General features: G+C 46.1%; 1 protein-coding gene and 1 non-coding gene across 6 annotated transcripts in view; both read right to left on the reverse strand.

Annotated features, from left to right (window-relative positions):
* LOC132379386 (lysyl oxidase homolog 4-like) overlaps positions 1-25,000 on the reverse strand; it is a 126,272-nt gene that overhangs the window by 52,694 nt on the left and 48,578 nt on the right. For all 5 annotated transcript variants that reach the window (XM_059947168.1, XM_059947170.1, XM_059947171.1 and 2 more), the window contains one exon: positions 1,457-1,495. In XM_059947168.1, coding sequence (XP_059803151.1) covers positions 1,457-1,495 — 39 coding nt within the window. The remainder of the gene's footprint in view (positions 1-1,456; positions 1,496-25,000) is intronic.
* On the reverse strand, positions 16,696-16,798 carry LOC132379842 (U6 spliceosomal RNA). The gene has a single exon (XR_009507541.1). It is a non-coding gene; the product is annotated as a U6 spliceosomal RNA (small nuclear RNA).

Consider the following 25,000-nt stretch of genomic DNA (forward strand, 5'->3'; position numbering starts at 1 on the left):
GTATATAGTCCCATGTACCTTGGAACCTTTGATAATAAACCTGATTCTAAAGAAGATAACGGGTGTCTTCTTCCTCTCTGAATCTGAAATGTTGACCTGGGTGAGGGGTTTGAGAAAGACCCTCACACTTTTACATGGGGTGCCTTGAAGATGGTGGCACTGATAGAGCCCTGCCCAGACACAGGTACCAGACCAGTGAGAGAGTTAACGTCAGAAAGGAGCCCCTACGAGTCCCCCCGGTGAGGTGAAGGTTACAACCAAGCTAGAGGGCTGCCAAGGTGAGATCAGGGCTCGGAGATCGAGAACACTCATCTGACATGATGCAGAGCCCTCCAACCTGCACAATACCGTAACAATGTGTAATCTTCATAAATACTTCATTCCCATTTGAGGTAAATATTTCATCACATTAAAAAGCGTCCTCACTTTTAGGAACAGCTTTTTCCACTCTGCCATCAGATTTCTGAACAGACAATGAACCCATGAACACTACCTCACTATATTTGCTCTCATTCAGTACTACTTATTTTTATATGTACAGATATATTTCTTATTCTGATTTATAGAATATTTTAGGATTTGCACTGTGCTGCTCTCCACAAAACAACAAATGCATGACATATGTCAGAGATAATAAACCTGAGTAACACCTACAAGAAGCTGGAGGAAATCAGCAGGTCCTGGAAATGAGAATCGAGATCCTTCTTCAGGACCGGAAAAGAATGGGGCAGAAGCCAGAAATAAGAAGGTGGGGGGGGGGGGGTGGGGAACAAGCTGGCAGGTGATAGGTGAAGCTAGGTGAGGGGTGAAGTAAGAAGCTGGGAGGTGATAGGTGGAAAAAGCAAAGGGCTGAAAAAGAACAAATCTGATTGGAGAGGAGAGTGGATCATGGGATAAAAGGGGGGGGGGGAACCAGACAAAGGTGGTGGGTAGCTGAGGAGAAGAGAATGGGTGAGAGGAGGGCACAAGCTGGTAGGTGATAGGTGAAGCCAGGTGAGGGGTGAAGTAAGAAGCTGGGAGGTGATAGGTGGAAAAAGCAAAGGGCTGAAAAAGAACAAATCTGATTGGAGAGGAGAGTGGATCATAGGATAAAAGGGGTGGGGGGAACCAGACAAAGGTGGTGGGTAGCTGAGGAGAAGAGAATGGGTGAGAGGAGGGCACAAGCTGATAGGTGATAGGTGAAGCCAGGTGAGAGGGAGGGTGTGAAGTGAGAAGCTGGGGGGTGAAAGATGGTAAACACTGATGCAAAGCAATGAGCCCTGTTCTGTCCCTCTCTTTACTCACATATTTAGATCTCGACTAACACAAACCTTCTGTCCTCTTTAGAGCATCAATAAACTACGCGGCTCTAGAAAATCCGCTCAGTGTTTGAAAGGGTCACGATGAGGACACGAGAGTCAGCCTGGCTCCTAGGAGGAGCGACTTATGTGTAACTCAGAAACAAACAGTTTGATACCTGGTTTTAGGGTTGTTCACCTTTTGATCCCACTGCTTCCTGCAACAAAAGAATGCAAGAGATTAATATCTTACCAACACCGCTGGTGCACCGTACCAGACTAGACATGAATAAATTGCAGGTGTGTGATGCAGTGTTAAATGTGCTTGTATGGAAACAGGATTCAATTTAGTCTCCGATGTTAGGGCACTTGCTTCGTCCCCCTGCACATTTACAGTGTTGGATACAGAGCACCACAGCACAGAAAGATGCCCTTCAGCCCATCCTATTCATGCCGAATTGTTGTTCTGCCTAGTCCCATTGACCTGGAACGTAATCACTCCCCTCCCATCCATGTACTTAGCTAAATTTCTCGTCAATGTCGAGATCAAGCCCACACCCACCACATTCCACACTCACACCACCCTCTGAGTGAGGAAGCTCCCCCTCAGGTTCCCCTTAAACATTTCACCTTTAGCCTGTGACCTCCAGTTCTGCTCTCTCAGTGGAGAAAGTCTGCTTGCATTAACTCTATATATGCCCCTCATGATTTTGTATACCTCTATCAAATCTCCGCTCATTCTCCTGTGAACGGAGTCCCAAACTTTTCCTATAACTCAGGTCCTCAAGTCCCGGCAATGTCCTTGTAAGTTGGCAGCAGACTAACACGGTAGTTAGCGCAATGCTTTATAACTCAATTCCACAGTTATCTCTAAGGCGTTTGCATGCGTTGCTTGCGACCGTGTGGGTTTTCTCCTGGTGCTCTGATTTCCTCCCACATTCCTAAGGTGTATGGCTTAGTACGTTAATTAGTGACATCGGTGTAATTGGGTGCTCATTGGGCCATGCTTAACTCTAAGTAAAAATAAAAATAAAATTATTTTCTTTGTATTCTTTCAATCTTATTGCTCTCTATCCTGTAGGTGGGTGACCAGAACTGCTTGCAACACTTCAAATTTAGCCGTACCAAACTCTCATACAACTTCAGCATAACATCTCAATTCCTGTACTCAGTACTCCGATTTATGGAAATCAATTTTTGAAATCTCCATTTCTCGTGGACTTTCACTGGGAATGGTCATGGGCTTCTCCCCGGCATTCCTCAGCCTGTCCACCACCAGCGAGAACTGGAGGTTTAACTGCCCAATGAAAGGTAGTGTCTGCCCACTCAGAGATGAGGGTGGCTTGTAGGACAGGACGTACCTGATGGGCAAGTGAAATATAACATCTCTAAAGAGGCAGTCGTGTGTGATGAGGAACCACGAAGCTCCTTTGCGATTTGTACAGAAAATAAAAGAACTGATCTTCTCAATTGAGGACAATGTTGGGTGATGTACACTCCTCTGCTTCAGTCACTGAGTGGCCCAGGTTAAAATAAATAAAATGTAATCACAGCCAGTTTGGTGTTAAACCCAACAGCAGGAACAGGGGAGGCAGGTACAGCGTGTAAGTTAGAAGAGTGGATATGGAGTGTTGGCCTTCATTAGGCAGGGAATTGAGTTCAAGAGCCAAGAGGTAATGTTGCAACTCTATAAAAAATTCTGTTCAGGTTTGGTCACCTCATCAAGTCAAGTCAGGTCACTTTTTATTGTCATTTCGACCATAACTGCTGGTCCAGTACACAGTAAAAACGAGACAACGTTTTTCAGAACCATGGTATTACATGACACAGTACAAAAACTAGACTGAACTACATAAAAAAACAACACAGGAAAGAAAACTACACTAGACTACAGACCTACCCAGGACTGCATAAAGTGCACAAAACAGTGCAGGCATTACAATAAATAATAAACATTATAGGAAGGATGTAGAAACTTTAAGGGGGGGGGGGATTTACCAGGATGCTGCACGGATCTGAGGAAAGGTTCGGCAAGCTAGGGCTTTCCTCTTTGGAGACGAGAATGAGAGGTGACTTGGTAGAGGTGTACAAGGTGATAATAGGCATCTTGTTCCCGTGGCAGAAAGGGCCAATATCAAGAGAGTATCACTTTAAGGTGACTGGAGGAAAGCATGGGGGGGAATGTCAGAGATAGTTGCATGGAACACTCTGTCAGGAGTTGGTGGTAGGTAAACTCTTAGATAGGGATATGAATGACTGAAAAATGGAGGGCTATGTGGGAGGAAGATGATGTCCTGATGAAGGGTCTTGGCCCAAAACATCGATTATTTATTCCCCTCTGTAATTGCTGCCTGACCTGCTGAGTTCCTCCAGCATTTTGTTTGCCCCTCTAGTTTTTTGTTCCCCTTCCCTAGGTGAACGTCTATGAGTGGTCACCTTGCCTATGGCCCCATTGATCCTATACAGACAGACAGCAGAGGGGAGCTGGGGTCAAGATCTCTTGCAATGCCAGAGGAGGTGAATGTCTCTTTCTCCTATTCTAACCTTCTCGTGTACTCATCCCAGCTCCTGACCTTCGGAAGCAAGATGGCAAACCTTGGAAAAGTTCGGAATGGATCAGCCTTCCGAAAGAAGTTGGGTGGGTCTAGATGATGAAATATTTAAGAGGAAGCTGAGGTGAGAGTGTGGAACGAACTGCCAGCAGAAGTGGTGGATATTAAACATTTAAGATAAATACATGGTTGGGAGGGGAATAGAGAGCTATATTCCAGATGCAGGTCAATGGAACCATATAACCATATAACAATCACAGCATGGAAACAGGCCATCTCGGCCCTCCTAGTCCATGCCGAACTCTTAATCTCACCTAGTCCCACCTACCCGCACTCAGCCCATAACCCTCCACTCCTTTCCTGTCCATATACCTATCCAATTTTACCTTAAATGACACAACTGAACTGGCCTCTACTACTTCTACAGGAAGCTCATTCCACACAGCTATCACTCTCTGAGTAAAGAAATACCCCCTCGTGTTTCCCTTAAACTTCTGCCCCCTAACTCTCAAATCATGTCCTCTCGTTTGAATCTCCCCTACTCTCAATGGAAACAGCCTATTCACGTCAACTCTATCTAACCCTCTCAAAATTTTAAATACCTCGACCAAATCCCCCCTCAACCTTCTACGCTCCAATGAATAGAGACCTAACTTGTTCAACCTTTCTCTGTAACTTAAGTGCTGAAACCCAGGTAACATCCTAGTAAATCGTCTCTGCACTCTCTCTAATTTATTGATATCTTTCCTATAACTCGGTGACCAGAACTGTACACAATATTCCAAATTTGGCCTTACCAATGCCTTGTACAATTTTAACAATTTTAGCATTACATCCCAGGCAGAAAAACATGTTAACATAGGATAGATGAGCTGAATGGCCTGTTTATGCACAGTAGCCTGGATTAATATGACTCCTAACCTGGATTAATAGCCCAGATTGTCTGAATTCAGATCCACATGTAGATGGCTAATGAGGAGGCTGAGAAACACACTTCAGAAATGCAAATAGGGTCTGAATTTGTCCGCAACAAGGGCACGCTTCTCTCTGAAAACTGGAGTCTCTCTATCGCATGTACTTCTCTTTAAAAGCCTCCCTTTTAACACCTGTCACTGAGTTAACTTAAATCAGCTTTCAGTGTTCGATGGCAGAGTCAAGTGCTGCCTCAGATAACATCACTTCAGCTTTCCCTGCCACGCTAATGGTCTGTGTTGCATTAGTAATGTACTTTCTTACAGGGTTCCAAACTGCAGCCAACAATATGGATTTATTCATGAAACATTTCAAGCCCCATCCAGTATAAATCTATATAATACCATACTTCAGAATAAATAAAGATCCTTCTTAAAGCAAAGACCATAGGAGCAGAATTAGACCATTCAACCCATCAAACCAGTCCAAAAAATTACTGATTTGTTATCTCTCTCAACCCAGTTTCTCCTGCCTTCTCCCCGTAACCTTGGAAACCCCTACTAATCAAGAGCCTATCAGCCTCCGCTTTAAATTACCCAAAGACTTGGCCTCCACAACTGTCCATGGCAATGTCTGTAGATTCACCACCCTTTGGCTTAAGAACTTCCTCCTCCCCTCTGTTCTGAAGTGACATCCTTCTATTCTGAGGCTGTGTCCTCCAATCCTAGACTCCCCCACTATAGGGAACATCCTCTCCACATCCACTCTATCTGTGTCCTCCAATCCTAGACTCCCCCACTATAGGAAACATCCTCTCCACATCCACTCTATCTGTGTTCTCTGGTCCTAGACTTCCCCACTATAGGGAACATCCTCTCCACATACACTCTATCTGTGTCCTCCAATCCTAGACTCCCCCACTATAGGAAACATCCTCTCCACATCCACTCTATCTGTGTCCTCCAATCCTAGACTCCCCCACTATAGGAAACATCCTCTCCACATCCACTCTATCTGTGTCCTCTGGTCCTAGACTCCCCCACTATAGGAAACATCCTCTCTGCTAGAGCTGGAGGCATTTGGATACAAGGGAGATCGTTCTCAGTCGGCTTTGCCCATCCAAAGTAGTTCGGTGAGGGCAGAGACGGTGAGAGGGCAGGACTGAGTATGTGTGCCTTCTCTTTGTGCTTCCTCACAGCGCCAGACCCTCAACTGACTCGTGCAGTGCTGCCTCCGCGAGCTTCTGGGGTTCAAAGGCTTCGTCAGAATAATGTTGGTGCTTTTCCATTTCGACTCCGGCTATAACCAAATTCAGCAGAAAAGCTTTATGTTACGTATAACATAAAGTCCACTGCTGTTCACTGTGCTGCAACACACAACTCAAACCACATCATCAAGTTCGCCGATAACACGACCGTGGTGGGTCTCATCAGCAAGAACGACGAGTCAGCCTACAGAGAGGAGGTGCAGCGGCTAACAGACTGGTGCAGAGCCAACAACCTGTCTCTTAATGTGAACAAAACAAAAGAGATGGTTGTTGGCTTCAGGAGGGCACGGAGCGACCACTCCCCACTGAACATCGACGGCTCCTCGGAAGAGATCGTTAACAGCACCAAATTTCTTGGTGTTAACCTGACGGAGAATCTCACCTGGTCCCTCAACACCAGCTCCATAGCCAAGAAAGCCCAGCAGCGTCTCTACTTTCTGCGAAGGCTGAGGAAAGTCCATCTCCCACCCCCCCATCCTCATCACATTCTACAGGGGTTGTATTGAGAGCATCCTGAACAGCTGCATCACTGCCTGGTTCGGAAATTGCACCATCTCGGATCGCAAGACCCTGCAGCGGATAGTGAGGTCAGCTGAGAAGATCATCGGGGTCTCTCTTCCTGCCATTACGGACATTTACACCATACACTGCATCCACAAAGCAAACAGCATTATGAAGGACCCCACGCACCCCTCATACAAACTCTTCTCCCTCCTGCCGTCCGGGAAAAGGCACCGAAGCATTTGGGCTCTCACGACCAGACTATGTAACAGTTTCTTCCCCCAAGCTATCAGACTCCTCAATACTCAGAGCCTGGACTGACACCAACTTACTGTTCTATTGTCTTGTTTATTATTTATTGAAATCCTGCACTGTTTTGTGCACTTTATGCAGTCCTGGGTAGGTCTGCAGTCTAGTGTAGTTTTTTTCTGTGTTGTTTTTTACGTAGTTCAGTCTAGTTTTTGTACTGTGTCATGTAACACCATGGTTCTGAAAAACGTTGTCTCATTTTTACTGTGTACTGTACCAACAGTTATGGTCGAAATGACAATAAAAAGCAACTTGACGACTTGATATGTATTATTTCAAAATTATATGAGTGATCATGCATATATTGCTTGTTAAGCATTCTTGTTTGCTTAAGTGATTGATGACGTGTTGTATGTACAACTACGTTAATTGCAGATGCCATCGCACTGCCACGTGAGATGTGCACGGCACACTAAAAGTACGGACGAAATAAACTTGTACTCCTGGACTCTCGAGTGCTCCTTTGAATTAATTTAATTGCTGAAGTTACAAAGCGTAACACTTTATCTGGCTCAGACCAGCCGAAACACTTGGCAGGTCAGGCCGCACCTGTGGGAAAGAAACCCCTCCGTGTTTCAGATCAGAGGCCCTTCCTCAGAACTGGGAAAGAGGCTGGAGGTGAGGGAGGGTGTGGAGGGGGGGATAGGATGGGAAGTGTGGGGTGGAGTGGGAGGGAGTGGCGGAGGGTGGGAGAGGATGGAATAAGATGGAGTGGGTACTACAGAAGAGGGTAGTGGAGGGTGGGGAAGGGTATGGGAAGTTGTGAGAGGGTGGGGAGGGTAATGGAGGGCTTGCGGAGGGTGGGGAAGGGTTTGGGAAGTTGTGAGAGGGTGGGGAATGCAGGGGAGGGTAGTGGAGGGTGGGGAAAGATTTGGGAAGTTGTGAGAGGGTGGGGAAGGTTTTAGGAAGTTGTGAGAGGGTGGGGAGGGTAGTGGAGGGTGGGGAAGGGTTTGGGAAGTTATGAGAGGGTGGGGAAGGGTTTGGGAAGTGCAAGGGTGGGGAAGGGTTTGGGAAGTCGTGAGAGGGTGGGGAGGGTAATGGAGGGTGGGGAAGGGTTTGGGAAGTCGAGAGAGGGCGGGGAATGCCCCATTACACCACATTGCCCAGCTCCTGTTTAGCTTCTGTCAATGTTCACACAGTAACTGCTGCCCACAGCACTTTCTCTGTAGCTGTAACACTTTATTCTGCATTCTGCTATTGTTTTACCTTGAACTAGCTCAATGCACTGTGTAATGGTTTGATCTGTATAAACAGTACGAAAGACAAACTTTTCACTGTACATCAGTGTATGTGATAATAATACTCCATTTCCCATTCTGTTATTGTTTTCCCTGCACACCCCAATACGCTGATGAAACATATGGATGGTATGCAGAACAAAGTTGTCCACTGGACCTTGGTACAAGTGACATAAATGATTGGCGTATCACCAACCTATCACCATTCACTCATTGAGCAGATGACCCTGTGCACAGATTATCCCTAAGGTAACCCAGGTTTTACCCCATCAGGGATATCCCTCCTCTCACACCCTAGCAAATAGTGACGGGCAAATGAATGCAGCCCCTGCCTGCAAAGCCCGTGTAGGACGTAGGGCATTTGACATAGAATGGAGAACAGTACAGCGCAATACTGTCCCTCGCAGGTCTACCAGGAAGCTACCAGGATTAGAGGGTATGATCTATAAGGAGAGGCTGGACAAACTTGGGTGTTTTATCTGGAGCAGTGGAGACTTAAGGGAGACCTGGATAAGAAATAGAGTGGGCAGCGGGCATCTTTTCCCCAGAGTTGAAGCGTCTAAAACCAGAGGGCATGCACTTAGGGTGAGAGGGGGTAACTTGAAAGGAATGTGCAGTACAAGTTTTTATATGGGTACCTCGATCGGGCTGCCAAGATTGGCCATGGAAGCAGATACAATAGTGGTGTTAAAGAGATGTTTAGGTAGGCACGCAAGTGTGCAGGAAGTGGACAGATATTATGGAGAGAAAGGATTAGTTTAGCAGGGCACTATTATGTTCTATGCTCTCTGTGGGCTTTGAACGCATAACATTGTGGGCTGAAGGGCCTGTTCCTGTACAGGACTATTCTGTGTTCGATGCAGTCCCCACACACTAAACTACCTCGACTTAATGTTAAGAGATTTCCTCAGAACCACATGATCATAGTCAGGAGAAAGAATCAGATTCATCTCGAAGCATTTATAGGTTCCTAATGAAGGAGTCAGGCCTTAAATGAATATACATCACCTGCTGTATCAGAGTGGAAACTGGCAACACAATAAAAATCCCTCGATCTTTGTTCAGAATTTATGGGCTCATGTTCTTTACTTTGTATTTATTGGATTCCAATCTGCTGCCGACAAAAAAGAATTACCGAGAATCACGACAATCAGTTCTGATAACGTGTAATGAGGCCTCACTTATTGGCAACATCAGCCAGTTCTTTGGTGTATTCTCACTGAAACACAACAGGGTTATGTCAGACGCTGACCGCATTGAGTCACCACAACATTTTTCCTCTTGCAGAACGTATACCCAGCCTGTACATTTGGAGCACTGTGTACAGTTTTTGTTGCGGGTGTTATTAAACTAGAAAAGATTGACCAGGATGTTGGGGGCCATAGACCAGGACTTTATTCCCTAAAATATAGGTGACGGATTGGTGACCTGTGTCATGAGGGACATAGACAGGGTGAAATCATGTAGTGTTTTTTTTCCTCAGGGAGGACGTTGCTAAAAACTAGAGGGCAGGGGTTGAAGATCAGAACATGGGAGATTTAAAAGGGACATCAGAGGCAGATTCTCTAAGCAAAGGGTGGAGCTTGTTTGGAATGAGCTGCCAGAAATGCTGGTTGAGTCGGGCACATCAGCAACATTTAAAAGCCGTTGAGATGAGTACTTAGACAGGAGAGGGTTGGAGGAACGCAAGCAGATGATACTAGCTCACTGGGCAACACAGCCAGCCTGGAGCAAATGGGCCAAAGGGCTCTATGGCACTAAGAGTGCTTAATTCTCTTTTCTGCCGCGGACTGATTCCCAGGGGGAGGCGGTACTGCTACTACTGGAGTAATTAAGTCATTTGAGTTTGTGTTCACACAGCCAGAGAGACATTCAGCACAGAAAAAGGCCCTTCAGCCCAGCTGGTCTGCGCTGACCAAGAGTCCTCTCACAAAGTATTTCACAGCCCCCACATTCTTTCGCTATGAACGTTGAGCAGAACAGCACAGTACAGACCCTTCAGCCTGTGGTGTTGTGCTGACCTATTAACCTACTCAAAGACCAATCGAACACTTCCCTCCTACATAGCCCTCCATTTTTAACTGTCTCTACCACGACCCTGGCAGTGCGATCCCCACACTCTCTGTGTAAAGAGACGCTCTGACATGCCCACTATATTTCCCTCCAAACACCGGAGAGTGATGACCCCTTGTACTAGTTATTTCCACCTGGCGGATAAAGATTCTGGCTGTCCACTCTATTAGGTTTTCACTCTGCAATTGCTCCCAATAACCTTGTCTACGGCTTACCGCCCCCCCCCCCCCCACACCATCCATGGTCACCCTGGTTTTGCCCCATCAGAGATATCTGACAAGCAGACCATTCACTCGAGTTTAGATGGGTGAGAGGGGCTCCCACCAGAATATGCAAAGCTCTGTCAGGCTGGACAGGCACGCTGCAGAGAGGACGTTCCCCTTTGATGGGGTCACAGAGCAAAGGAAGTTTTGGATTATTTTAGAAACCCAGTGCAGTAACAGACCCTTTTGGCCCAATTGCACCCAAGTGACCAATTAACCTTTACAGGTCTGGAATATGGGGAGGGAGTGGGGGGACCCATGTGATCAGGGTGAACACATAGAAGCTCTGTACCCACAGCAGCGGAATTGTGATACTCTGATAGTTTCAGGCTAACCGCTACACTGCAGACTGCCGACCTTTTTCCAGAGGAGGATTTAGGGAAAAAATTAATGTTGAAGTTCTATACCCAGGGCGGGAGCGATTCATGAATATTTATGAAGGAGATAGATTTTGAGACACTAAAGGTAGAAGTGAGTGTTTGGTATTGAGACAGAGAAACAGATCAAACAGGTTGGAATGGACTAGCAGCACGAGCTCAGGGGTCAGAATGGCCTGCTCCTGCTCAATATTTCCCTGGATGGTGCATTAAATTAACAGCTCTCTCGTTTGGGTAAAAAGGACCTCATGGGAGTATCAGAAGGAGAGAAAGAAACAAACCCAGAATGGTGTACACATCCAACGTTAGTTTTACCTGTCACACGAACATTGAAACATACACTGAAATGCATCGGTTCTGTCTATGATCCAAGGATGTGCTGGGGTGAAGCCCGCAAGCATAGCTTGCCCACAACTTACTAACCCTAATGACGGAAATCAACCTCTCCTCAGCGAAGCGGCCAGTTAAGGGCCCCACCCACTCTGGATACTCTCTCTTTCATCCTCCCTCCCAACGGGTGGAGGGGCTGACAGCACGTACCAAGGCAGCTTCTACCCCGCTGCTGTAAGACTTGTTGAACCCTGGTATGATAAGATGGACTCCTGACCTCACAGTCTACCTTGGACCTTGTTGTCCACCTGCACTGCACTTTCCCTGCACCTGTTCCACCTCATTCTGCATTCTGTTAATGTTGTTCCACCTCAGTACGCTCTCTGATGAACTGGTGTACAAGACAAGCTTTTCACTGTACCTGTACGTAGATCAGTAAAGCACAGTACAAGCCACGATGATGTGCTGACCTTTTAACCTCCTCTAAGATCAATTTAACTCTTCCCTCCTACATAGTCCTTCATTTTTTCATCCGAGTGTCTTTCTAAAACTCCGCCCCGGCAGTGCATTCCACGTACCCATCACTGCTTAAACATCATATCTCTGACATTTCACCTATACAGACAGACAGACAGACAGACATACATTATTGATCCCGAGGGAAACTGGGTTTCATTACAGCTGCACCAACCCAGGATAGTGAAGAAATATAGCAATATAAAACCATAAATAATTAAATAATAATAAGTTAATCATGCTAAGTGGAAATAAGTCCAGGACCAGACTATTGGCTCAGGGTGTCTGACACTCCGAGGGAGGAGTTGTAAAGTTTGATGGCCACAGGCAGGAATGACTTCCTATGACGCTCAGTGTTGCATCTCAGTGGAATGAGTCTCTGGCTGAATGTACTCCTGTGCCTAACCAGTACCTTATGAAGTGGATGGGAGACATTGTCCAAGATGGCATGCAACTTGGACAGCATCCTCTTTTCAGAAACCACCGTCAGAGAGTCCAGTTCCACCCCCACAACATCACGGGCCTTACGAATGAGTTTGTTGATTCTGTTGGTGTCTGCTACCCTCAGCCTGCTGCCCCAGCACACAACAGCAAACATGATAGCACTGGCCACCACAGCCTCGTAGAACATCCTCAGCATCGTCTGGCAGATGTTAAAGGACCTCAGTCTCCTCAGGAAATAGAGATGGCTCTGACCCTTCCTGTAGACAGCCTCAGTGTTCTTTGACCAGTCCAGTTCATGGTCCATTCGTATCTCCAGGTATTTGTAATCCTCCACCATGTCCACACTGACCCCTTAGATGGAAACAGGGGTCACTGGTGCCTCAGCCCTCCTCAGGTCCACCACCAGCTCCTTAGTCTTTTTCACATTAAGCTGCAGATGATTCTGCTCACACCATGTGACAAAGTTTCCCACCGTCGCCCTGTACTCAGCCTCATCTCCCTTGCTGATGCATCCAACTATGGCAGAGTCATCAGAAAACTTCTGAAGTGGCAAATACTTTCATAGTTCAAAGCAAATTTTTTTATCATAGTACATATATGTCACCATACACCACCCTGAGATTCCTCCAGTCACCTTAAAACGATAGCCCCTCATGTTAGCCATTTCTGCCCTGGGGAAAAGGCACTGGCTATCCACTCTATCTATGCCTCTTGTCATCTCGTACACCACTATCAAGTCAGCTTTCACTCTCCTAAAATGATTTAAGATTAGCTTCATTTGTCACACGTACATCAAACATTGAAGCATCCAGTGAAACGTTTTGTTTGCGGCAACAATCAACACGTGATAATGCGCTGGGGGCAGTCGGTAAGTGTCACCACACTTCCACTGACAACATAGCACGCCCGCAACTTATTAGCTCTTAACTCTTTGGACTGTGGGAGGAAACTGGAGCACCCAGAGGAAACCCACACGGTCACGGGGAGCAGCAGGAATTGAACTCGGTTTCACTGCGTTGTAAAATGTGCTAAGGCTAGTTTAACAATTTACAAACTGCTGGAGGGACTCAGTGTTGAGCAGCCGCTGTGGGAGAAGGAACTGTTGGCATTTTGGGCTGAAAGCCTTCGTCAGTCCGGAACAACCAAAATGTTGACAATTACTCTGTAAGCAAATATCAATGATAACCCACTACCATCGGACCGGTCAAAGTCCTGACGAAGGGTCTCGGCCCGAAACGTCGACAGTGCTTCTCCTTACAGATGCTGCCTGGCCTGCTGTGTTCCATCAGCATTTTGTGTGTGTTGTTGTTTGAGTTTCCAGCGTCTGCAGATTTCCTCGTGTTTGACGATTACTCTCCCCACCCCTTCCCCCAACAGATTGTACCTAACCCACTGATCTCCTCCAGCAGTTTCTTTGTTGCTCTAGATACAACGTCTGTTGTCCCCTAGGTCTACAAGCATACTCCCTGACCTTCCCCATAATGCAAAAACCTCTTTTCAAAATATACTTCGATGTCATGTAACAAACAAGGTGAAAGTGTGTGGAAGTTAATCTTTTTTTCCAGCCAGAGTCGGTCGACTTTTCCAAGGGGACTGACTTGTGGTTTTGAATGGAAAAGAGAGGAGATTGTGGCTGGGGAAAGAAAGGCTTCCATTTATTCACAGCTCAGACCCCGACTCTCAAACCGCTGTCTACAAGGCACGGGTCAGGGGCGTGACGGAACACTCTCCTCTCGCCCGCAAGAGTGCGGCTACAAAAACTCTGAAGAAACGCGGCACCATCCAGGACTGACACCACCCTAAAACAAAATTCCTTCCCTTCTTGCACCTCTGGCGCACAGTGCCTGCAGTGTGTACCGTCTACAAAGTGTGACGTGCTTACTCACCCGCTCTACTCTGACAACACATCCCAAAATCAGCACTTCTACCTCGAGGAGGTACAGCGGCACACTATTACAGCGCCGCCCGTAAGATCAGGGTTTGATTCCTGTCGCTGTCTGTAAGGAGTTTGCACGTTCTCCCTGTGACCGCGTGGGTTTTCCCTGGTGCTCTGGTTTCCTCACACATCTCGTACGGTTTAGGGTTAGCAAGCTGTGGGCATGTTTATGTTGGCGCCAGAAGTGCGATGACACTTGCAGGTGGTCAGGCACACTCCTCGCTGATTTAATTTGATGCAAGTGACACATCTCACTGTATATGAGGCACATAGAGCTAATCGTACAGGCAGCACAGTAGCGTAGCAGTTGGTGCAATGCTGTTACAGCAAACCAGGTTCAATTCCCGCTGCTGTCTGAGAGAAGTTTGTACTTTCTCCTTGTGACCTGCACGGGTTTCCTCAGGGTGCTCTGGTTTCCTCCCACAGTCCAAAAGAGGTTTGGGTAGCAGGTTAATTAGTCACATGGGTGTAATTGGGTAGTGAGGGTTGTTCGACTGTATCGCTAGATAAACAAGGGCAACGGGGGCAGGGGATGCGTGTCTCTCTGCGGATGATGTGTCTCTACAGATGATGTGTCTCTCTGCAGAACCATCCTGACTGAGAAATATATTTCAAAATTAAAATGAGGAACTCAGTGAGTCAGGCATCATCTACACTACAGAGACACACATCATCTGTAGAGATACACGTCATCTGTAGAGAGACATATCATCTGCAGTGAGACACATCGTCTGCAGAGATGCACACCATCTGCAGTGAGACACACGTCATCTGCAGACAGACACACATCATCTGCAGACAGACACACATCATCTGTAGCGATGCATATCACCTGTAGAGAGACACACATCATCTGCAGAGAGACACACACATTTGTAGAGAGACACACATCATCTGCAGAGAGACACACACGTTTGTAGAGAGACACATCATCTGAGAGAGATGCATCATCTGCAGGAAGACACATCATCTGCAGGGAGACATCATCTGTAGAGAGACACATCATCTGCAGAGAGATATACATCATCTGCAGAGAGACACACATCATTTGTAGAGAGACACACATCATCTGTAGAGAGACATCATCTGCAGAGAGATATACATCATCTGCAGAGAGACACACATCATTTGTAGAGAGACACACATCATCTGCAGAGAGATATACATCATCTGCAGAGAGACACACATCATTTGTAGAGAGACACACATCATCTGCAGAGAGATATACATCATCTGAAGAGACACACATCATCTGCAGAGAGACACTTCATCTGAAGAGACACAGATCATCTGCAGAGAGACACACATCATTTGTAGAGAGACACATCATCTGAGAGAGATGCATCATCTGCAGGAAGACACATCATCTGCAGGGAGACATCATCTGTAGAGAGACACATCATCTGCAGAGAGATATACATCATCTGCAGAGAGACACACATCACTTGTAGAGAGACACACATCATCTGTAGAGAGACATCATCTGCAGAGAAATATACATCATCTGCAGAGAGACACACATCATCTGCAGAGAGATATACATCATCTGAAGAGACACACATCATCTGCAGAGAGACACATCATCTGAAGAGACACAGATCATCTGCAGAGACACACTTCATCGGCAGAAAGACACACATCATCTGCAGAGACACACATCATCTGCAGTGAGACACATCATCCGCAGAGAGACGCATCATCTGCAGAGAGACACACATCGTTTGTAGAGAGACACACATCATCTGCAGAGACACGCATCATCTGCAGAGAGACACACATCTTGTAGAGAGACACACATCATCTGCAGAGAGACACACACGTTTGTAGAGAGACACATCATCTGAGAGAGATGCATCATCTGCAGGAAGACACATCATCTGCAGGGAGACATCATCTGTAGAGAGACACATCAACTGCAGAGAGACACACATCACTTGTAGAGAGACACACATCATCTGTAGAGAGACATCATCTGCAGAGAAATATACATCATCTGCAGAGAGACGCACATCATTTGTAGAGAGACACACATCATCAGCAGAGACACGCATCATCTGCAGAGAGATATACATCATCTGAAGAGACACACATCATCTGCAGAAAGACACGCACCATCTGCAGAGACACACATCATCTGCAGAGAGATGCATCATCTGCAGGAAGACACATCATCTGTAGAGAGACACATCATCTGCAGAGAGACACATCATCTGCAGAGAGACACACATCATCTGCAGAGAGACACACATCATCTGCAGGGAGATACACATCATCTGCAGAGAGACACACATCTTGTAGAGAGACACACATCATCAGCAGAGAGACACACATCAGCTGCAGAGGGATTATACATCATTTAAAGAGACACACATCATCTGAAAAGACACATCATCTGAAAAGACACATCATCTGCAGAGACACACATCATCTGCAGAGAGACACATATCATTTGTAGAGAGATATACATCATCTGAAGAGACACACATCATCTGCAGAGAGACACATCATTTGTAGAGAGACGCACATCATCTGCAGAGAGATATACATCATTTGTAGAGAGACTCATCATCTGCAGAGAGACGTACACAAAGTGCTGGTGGAATTCAATAGGTAAGGCAGCATTTGTGGATGGAAATAAACAGATAATGTTTATTACACTAGGCATTCATCTATGAGTGGATACGCTAGCATGCTGCCTCCAAAAATACAGAATGCTTCACAAATCTGTGTGTCATTCTTGCATAGGGTCTACTCTAACCTTCTCTGTATCACTCCAGTTTTAGTATGTGAGTTGCCAGAGCTAGCGAGACAGGAGCTCTCCCTCAGACCCTCAGTCCTCGGCTTCTGCTGTGCCCTCTCGGCTCTGGACCGTAGTCCTGCTAGCGCTGATCAGACTGTTCAGGCTAAGAGAGTGACAGACACAAACTTGTGGTCAAATGAACCTGAGGGATTCCAGATCCCCAGTACCTGCAGCATCTTTTGAGGCTCTGGGAGTATATCGCTATCCCATTGTCATTGCCGGATCTAAATCCTAGACCTCCCTCCCCTGTAGCACTGGATGGGGGAGGGACACCTTCACCATGAAGACTGTAACTCGCCACTACCTCGTCAGAGGTCATTAGTGAGGGCTACACACTGGGTGGCCACTTCATTAGGTACACCTGTACACCTGCTCTTCAATGCAAATATCTCACCACCCAAACATGTGGCAGCAACACAACGCATAAAAGCATGCGGTCATGGTCGAAAGGTTCAGTCGTTGTTGAGATCAGACATCACAGTGGGGAAGAAACATGATCGATGGGACTTTGACTGTGGAATGATTGTTGGTGCCAGAAGGGGTGGTTTGAGTAACTCAGAAACCGCCGATCTCCTGGGAGTTTCACGCACGGCAGTCTCCAGAGTTTACAGAGAACGGTGCAAGAAGCATCCAGCGAGCAGCAGTACTGTGGGTGAAAATATTTTGTTAGTGAGAGAGGTCAAAGGAGAACGACCAGACCGGTTCAAGCTGACAGGAAGGTGACAGGAACTCAAACAACCACGTGTTACAACAGTGGTGCGTAAAGGGACGTCTCTGCATACACATCATATTGAAAGTTGAAGTGGAATGGCTACAACAGCAATGAGGCCACATGAACGTATGCCCACTGGCTCCTCGGTTAGGTACGGGGGTTCCTAATAAAGTGGACACTGAGTGTGAATGCTGGCGATTCCAGCAGCCCCCTCATCTCAAGGAGTTTCTGTTCCCTATCTCACCTAGCCCCATCTTCCCAGGGTTGTCCTGGACAGAGCCTGTAGCCCTAACCAGCCTCTCTGGCAACTGTTCCAGCTACAGGTCTCTCAGTCCCTGAGACAGATCCGCTCCTGCCTGGTCTGTGTTTGTCCTGGGCTGCTGACCGGCCTCTCCTCACACCGCGGGGAGCCACGAGCACCGAGCCCCCTGGGTATGGGAGGGGGTAGGTGGGTGGGTTACCTCCAAATAGGGGTTACTAAGGTTTACATCAGAATAGGGAGGGTTCACTCTTCAGGAAAGCGTGTAGAAGCTGGAATTCTTCAGAAAGAGATGGGAAAAATATCTGATGGGTGTTCAATGTGTAAGTAGTTTAACTAATGAGGGTTTTTTATAGCATGAACGAAAACATTATGGGAGGAGGGGTGAGAGACAGAGAGAGGTAGAAAACAGACAGGCAGAGATACAGAGGGAGAGTCAGACAGACAGAGAAGGAGAGAGACAGAGACAGGGAGAGACAGACAGACAGAGAGAGAGAGAGTCAGACAGACAGAGAGGGAGAGACAGACAGACAGAGAGAATGAAAGACAGGCAGACAGAGAGAGGGAGTGAGACATAGAGAGAGAGGGGCTGAGGGAAGGAGGGGCAGATTTGGGACTAGGGACAAGGGAGAATGGTAAGAGGGATGAGGAGGAGCAGTGGGTGAGTGATAGAGGAGGGATATGGATGAGATAGAACAGGTGATGTGAGGAGGGGTAACTATTAAGTAAGTAGACTTTACTATCAAGTGTGCGTAGTTCACCATATACTAACTTGAGATTCATTTTCTTGCAGACATTTACAGGTAAAAAGAAATACAATAGAATTTACGATAAACCTTACGTAAAGACTGACAAACAACCAATTTGCAAAAGAAGACAAATAGTGCAAATTTTTAAAAAACTAATGCTGAGAACTTGCTCTCAAAAAACTGAGTCTACAGAATCAGTGGAGGTTGAGGAATCAGTTGCGTTCAGAAGGATGAGGAACGGAGAGGTGAGAGGGGATTGAGGAGCAATCGGCAGGAGGTGAAATGCTCGGGCTGATTTGTCTGCATACGAGGGTGTCATCTCCTCACCTGAACACTCAAACCAAGGTCACCAGGACTACAATCCTGAGCCGAGCACGCACAGTAGGAGCCCAGGACTGGAGACCTGTGGGAAGACTCCTCCGGTGCACACTTCAGCAGCTCACGCACTATAATTGGAACAACCTTTGCCCTCTGTGCCAGGCTGGCACACAAAGTCGGGAGGCTTCCCACTTTTCTGAGGACAGCATGCTAGCGTAGCAGTTGGTGTAATGCTGGCGGTTGAGCACTGGCGGTCAGTGTTCAAGTCCCGTTACTGGAGTTATGGAGATTATACGTTCTTCCATTGGGTTTCCTCCAAGGTGCTCCAGTTTCCTCCCACATTCCAAAGACATTTGGGTTAGGATTAGTAAGTTGAGGACATGCTATGGCCAACACTTGCGGGCTGCCTCCAACACATCCTCAGAATGTGTTAGTCATTGACACATCTCACTGCACGTTTCGATATTTCCACGTGACAAGTAAAGCCAATCTTAATCCTAAACATGAGAAAGTCTGCAGACACTGGGAATCCAGATTTAAATATTTATTGCGATACGGAGTGGAATCCGCCCCTCTGGCCCTTTGGGATGTGCCACACAGCATCCCCCGATTTAACCCTAGCCTAATCAGGGGGCAATTTACAATGACCAATTAACCTATGGACAGGTAGGACTGTGGAAGAAACCAGGGCACCTGGAGGAAACCCACACAGTCTGTCTTGTTGTGTGTTGTCTGCTACGTTGGTGGCCAGCAGCATGACAATACTTGCGGGCTGCCCCCAGTACATTCTTATTAATGCAAATAACACATTTCACTCGATGTTTAGTCACTGTACACGTGACTAATAAATCTAATCTAACCTAGTTACAGATTACGTATAAAAAGAATACTTTTAGACCATAAGACAAAGGAGCAGAAGTCGGCCATTTGACCCATCGAGTTTGCTCCGCCATTTCATCATGAGCTGATCCAATCTCCCCTTTAGTCCCACCCTCCCGCCTTCTCACCATAACCTTTGATGCTCTAACTACTCAGATACCTATCAATCTCTGCCCTAATACATCCAATGACCCGGCCTCCACTGCTGCCCGTGGCAACAAATTCCATAGATTCACCACCCTCTGGCTAAAAAAAGTTACTCCGCATCTCTGTTCTGAATGGGCGTCCTTCAATCCTCAAGTCATGCCCTCTGGTACTAGACTCCTCCACCATGGGAAACAACTTTGCCACATCCACTCTGTCCATGCCTTTCAACATTCGAAATGTTTCCGAGGTCCCCCCTCATTCTTCTAAACTCCAAGGAGTACAGTCCAAGAGCGGTCAAACGTTCCTCATACGTTAACCCTCTCATTCCTGGAATCATTCTAGTGAATCTTCTCTAAACCCTCTCCAATGTCAGCACATCCTCTCTTAAATAAGGAGCCCAAAACTGCACACAGTACTCCAAGTGAGGTCTTACCAGTGTCTTATAGAGCCTCAACATCACATCCCTGCTCCTATACTCTATTCCACTAGAAATGAATGCCAACATTGCATTCGCCTTCTTCACCACCGACTCAACCTTAAGGGTATCCTGCTTGAGGACTCCCAAGTCCCTTGCATCTTTACTCCAGATGTGGTGTGTGGCTGGAACTCATTGACCAAGAGAGTGGGAGTGTCACATTCAGGGTCCGCGTACCTTCGCCAGCGGGTTTAGGAACGGGTTCGCCAATCTCACTCGTGAATACGCACACTCCAGTTAATTAGTGTTTCATTGTGGTGGTATTTAACTCCTTTCTTCTCAATTCAGTCTGATTAAGACTTGATCAAAAGCCTACTTACCATTACCCTGGTTCCAGGAAAGAAAATTACTGATTAGCCTGAAGCTGCTAAGGAGGGTATTTATTTGGTATTTACCCACTGCGGCCGAGCTACTGTATCAGTGTTGGCTTTAGTTTGATGGTTCTAGTTAATGGGCCTGTTGGCCTGGCATTGATTGTTTTTCTATTGTGGAACTGGTGATCTGCTTCTCTCCACACCTGCAAAGGACCCTCCCCACAGAGAACAGTGCTGGTGTGGGGACACGGAGAGCTGTAAGATGCAGAATTATGGACCCCCCATTGGAAAGCAGGGTTCATCTGGGGAGGTCTTCACTCACTAGCAGAGCCAGGATGGGCCAAATATGCTCGAGCAGGATGGACCTGCAGAATTAGCATAAGGGTGTTGTAGAGTCAGCCATCTCCATCATGGACACTAGCCTCCCCACCATCAAAGACATCTTCAAGAAGTGACACCTCGACTAGTTACCATCTATCATAAGGGTCCTCAGCACCCAGGAGATGCCCTCTTCTCATTACTACCATCGGGGAGTTGGTACACGAGCCCAGATGGCCACACTCAATGATTCAGGAACAGCTTCTTTTCCCCCACCACCAGATTTCTGAGCAGACCACAAGCCCATGAACACTGTCTCATTATTCCTTTCTCTTTGGCCCTCTAATTCTGTAATTCATTGTAATTTTATGCCTTTCCTGCAGCAAAATAACAAAGGTCACATCGCAAGTCAGTGATAGTAAGCCTGATCCCGATTCTGAGCAAGGAGCCTTTACAGATGACCTTACCAGAATACCACAAACATACTAACAACTTCAGCACGCGTTTCCTTTCACATCCACCTCTGTTATTTAAGTGATGTAATCCAAATTATGATAAACATAACCTCTGGGCAGAAGTTATTGCTCCTCTTCAGTTACCACAATCGTTACAAAAAGTTCAAGATATTTGAGCACAGGGTGGTGATGAGGGAAGGAAGGTTACTAAACCACCTGGAAAAATATCGAGAAGTGTTTACGTTTTTGGGATGGAGTCTGTCTGAGAAGGGACTGATCAACAGTGAAAGGAGTTTTAAATACACATTTATTTACCAACAGCTCAGTAGCTGCTATTTCTGGACTATTTCTGGGAATATAGAACCAGTGCAGCACTCTGCAGGACCTTCAGCCAACAATATTATGCTGACCTTTTAAGCTACTCCATGATCAGTCTAAAGCTTCCCTCCTATATGGCCCTTAACCCTCCGTTTCTCTTACATGGAAGTTGTCCTGTCCAAGACCGGAAGAAGCTGCAGAAGATCGTGAACAGAGCCCAGCACATCACACAAACCAATCTTCCATCCTTGGACTCACTTTACACCGCACGCTGTCTGTACAGTGCTGCCAGGATAATCAAGGACACCACCCACCCAGCCAACACACTTTTTGTCCCTCTTCCCTCCGGGAGAAGGTTCAGGAGCTTGAAGATTTGTACGGCCAGATTTGGAAATAGCTTCTTCCCAACTGTGATAGGACTGCTGAACAGATCCTGACCCGGATCTGGGCCGTACCTTCCAAATATCCGGACCTGACTTGCACTACCTTACTTTCCCTTTTCTATTTTCTAATTATGATTTATAATTTAAATTTTTATTATATTTACTTTGATTTGTACTTCAGGGAGTGCGAAGCGCAGAAACAAATATCGCTGTGATGATTGTACGCTCTCGTATCAGTTGTTTGTTGACAATAAAGTATAAAATATAAAGTATCCACAAGCCAAAGAGCCTCGTAAGTGTCCCTAACATATCAGCCTCTATCACCACCCCCCGCAGGGTGTTCCACACACTCACCACTCTCTGTGTATACAACCTGCCGCTGACATCCCCGCTATGCTCACCTTAAATGGATGTTCTCTGCTATTAGCCTCTGCTGCCCTGGCAAAAAGGTGCTGCCTCTCCACTTTACCCACGCCTCTCAGAACCAGGCCCATCCAGTCCTAACGAAGGGTCTCGGCCCGAAACGTCAACTGTTTATTTCCCCCTCCCCCCCACCCCACCATAGATGCCGCCTGGTTTACTGAGTTCCGCCAGCATTGTGTGCACATTGCTCAAGATTTCCAGCATCTGCAGAATGCCTTGTGTCCATTTTTTTGTGGAATTACTTGAGATTCCCCTGTAGCTGACAATGCTATCAAGTAGCACTTCCTCACCGGTAACCTGCTTTGACAAAGCTGGGACCATATGCCTTCGTGCTGGACCAGATATCACGGAGGGGAGATGGAGATGGCTAACCCTTGATATCAAGGATCTGTGGCATCAGAATCAGGTTTATTATTGTTGGTATATGTTGTGAAATTGGTTGGTTTCAGCTGCACACAGTGTAATATACAAACAATAACTGTAAGTTACAGAAAGAAATATAAAGAAAAATAAATAATGTAAAAGGAGCACAAAAAAGTGAGATAATGCACAATATTTGTTGTTGTTTGTGTGTAGTTTTTCATTGATTTTATTGTATTGTTTTGTTCTGCCATACATGAAAATACATGTCCTTTCATGTCTTCATGAAAATGCATCTCAGTGCAGTGTATGCTGACATGTGCATACCTTTTATATAAACTTACTTTGAACATTGTGGAACTGTATCTGTAACCCTGAAGTCTTTATGAATTGCATAATGTGGCAAAATGGAACCTGTGTGATCCCAGAGTGTTTTGCTGGTTTTTAGATTCATTTGGCTTGCAAGAGGAGGGGTGATTTACAGCAGGGTGTATTTTACGACAGAGAGTGTTTTGACAAACAGAGGAAAACAAGGCATAGCTGCTGGGGGGAAGTCTCAACAGAAATGTACTAGTTACAAACAAATGCAACTCATTTAAGATGGATGCAGATAAAGAAGGAAGGCAATTAAGGATGAGTGGAGTCTGTAAGTTTATAAAAATTATCTATTTGAGCTGTAAGGTTGAAGCTACCTATCAATGACTTAATATGTGGAGTTAGACTTCTCCCTGTAAGAAATAATAGTGCTTATAATTTAATCTACTCTGAGATGTAGTCTGTTACTGAATATTAGACCTATCTGAATGGTACGTGACAACGCTGAGTACGGAAGAGAAGAAAGCTTGCCACACCAGGTTCAGGAACAGCTACACACCTGTAATCATTCACTTCTTGAAGTCAAGTCAAGTCACTTTTATTGTCATTTCGACCATAACTGCTATACACAGTACACAGTAAAAATGAGGCAATGGTTTTCAGGACCATGGTGTTACACGACACAGTACAAAAACTAGACTGAACTACGTAAAAAAACAACACGGAAAGAAAAAAAAAGCAACTACACTAGACTACAGTCCTACCCAGGACTGCATAAAGTGCATAAAACAGTGCAGGCATTACAATAAATAATAAACAAGACAGTAAGGTGTCAGTCCAGGCTCTGGGTGTGACCTGCACAGCTGGACCCCTACCTCAGCAACAGAACACAATGGATCACCTCCTGCACTATCATGGATGTTATTTCACTTAATATCTTATGACCAGAATTAGGCCACTCAGCCCATTGAGTCTTTCCTATCATTCGACTATGTCAGATTAATTCTCTCCTCCAACCCCATTCTTTTTCCTCTTCCCCATCTTTGATTCCCTTACTAATTAAGTACATACCAATCTCCACATTAAATATGTCCTATTAAATATATATTGTTTTGCACACTTTTTATTGTCTCGTATAATTTATGTGAGTCATGTCCTGTGTGCTAAATGCACCTATACTCTGCTCACTTTATTTAGTGCATCTGTACACCTGCTCATTAATGCAAATATCTAATCAGCCAATCATGTGGCAGCAACTCAGTGCATCAAACACAAGCGATTCTGCCGATGCTGGAAATCCAGAATAACAGAAACAAAATGTTGGAGGAATTGAGCAGGTCAGGCAGCGACTCTGGGAATAAATAGACATTCGACATTTTGAGAGAAGGGCCTTCTTTTCAGGAATGGAAGATGCCAGAATAAAAATAGATGGGAGAGGGGGAGGGGGACTAGCTAGAAGGTGATAGGCGAAGCCAGGTGGGTGGGAAAGGTATAGGGCTGGAGAAGAAGGAATATGATAGGAGAGAAGAGTGGACCATTGGAGAAAGGGAAGAAGGAGGGATACTAGTGGGAGATGGTGTGGATGAGGAGGAGAAGCAAGAGATCAGAGTGGAGAAAAGAAGAAGAGGGAAGGGGAGGGGGGAAATTAGAAGAAGAAATTGAGGTTCATGCTGTCAGTTTGTAAGATAACTATTTGGAATATGAGGTGTTGCTTCACTACCCTGAGCTTGGCCTTAACATGGCACAAGAGGAAGTATTGGACTGACATGTTGGAATGGGA

Source organism: Hypanus sabinus, chromosome 22 (genome assembly GCF_030144855.1).
Source record: "Hypanus sabinus isolate sHypSab1 chromosome 22, sHypSab1.hap1, whole genome shotgun sequence".
Lineage (NCBI taxonomy): Eukaryota > Metazoa > Chordata > Chondrichthyes > Myliobatiformes > Dasyatidae > Hypanus > Hypanus sabinus.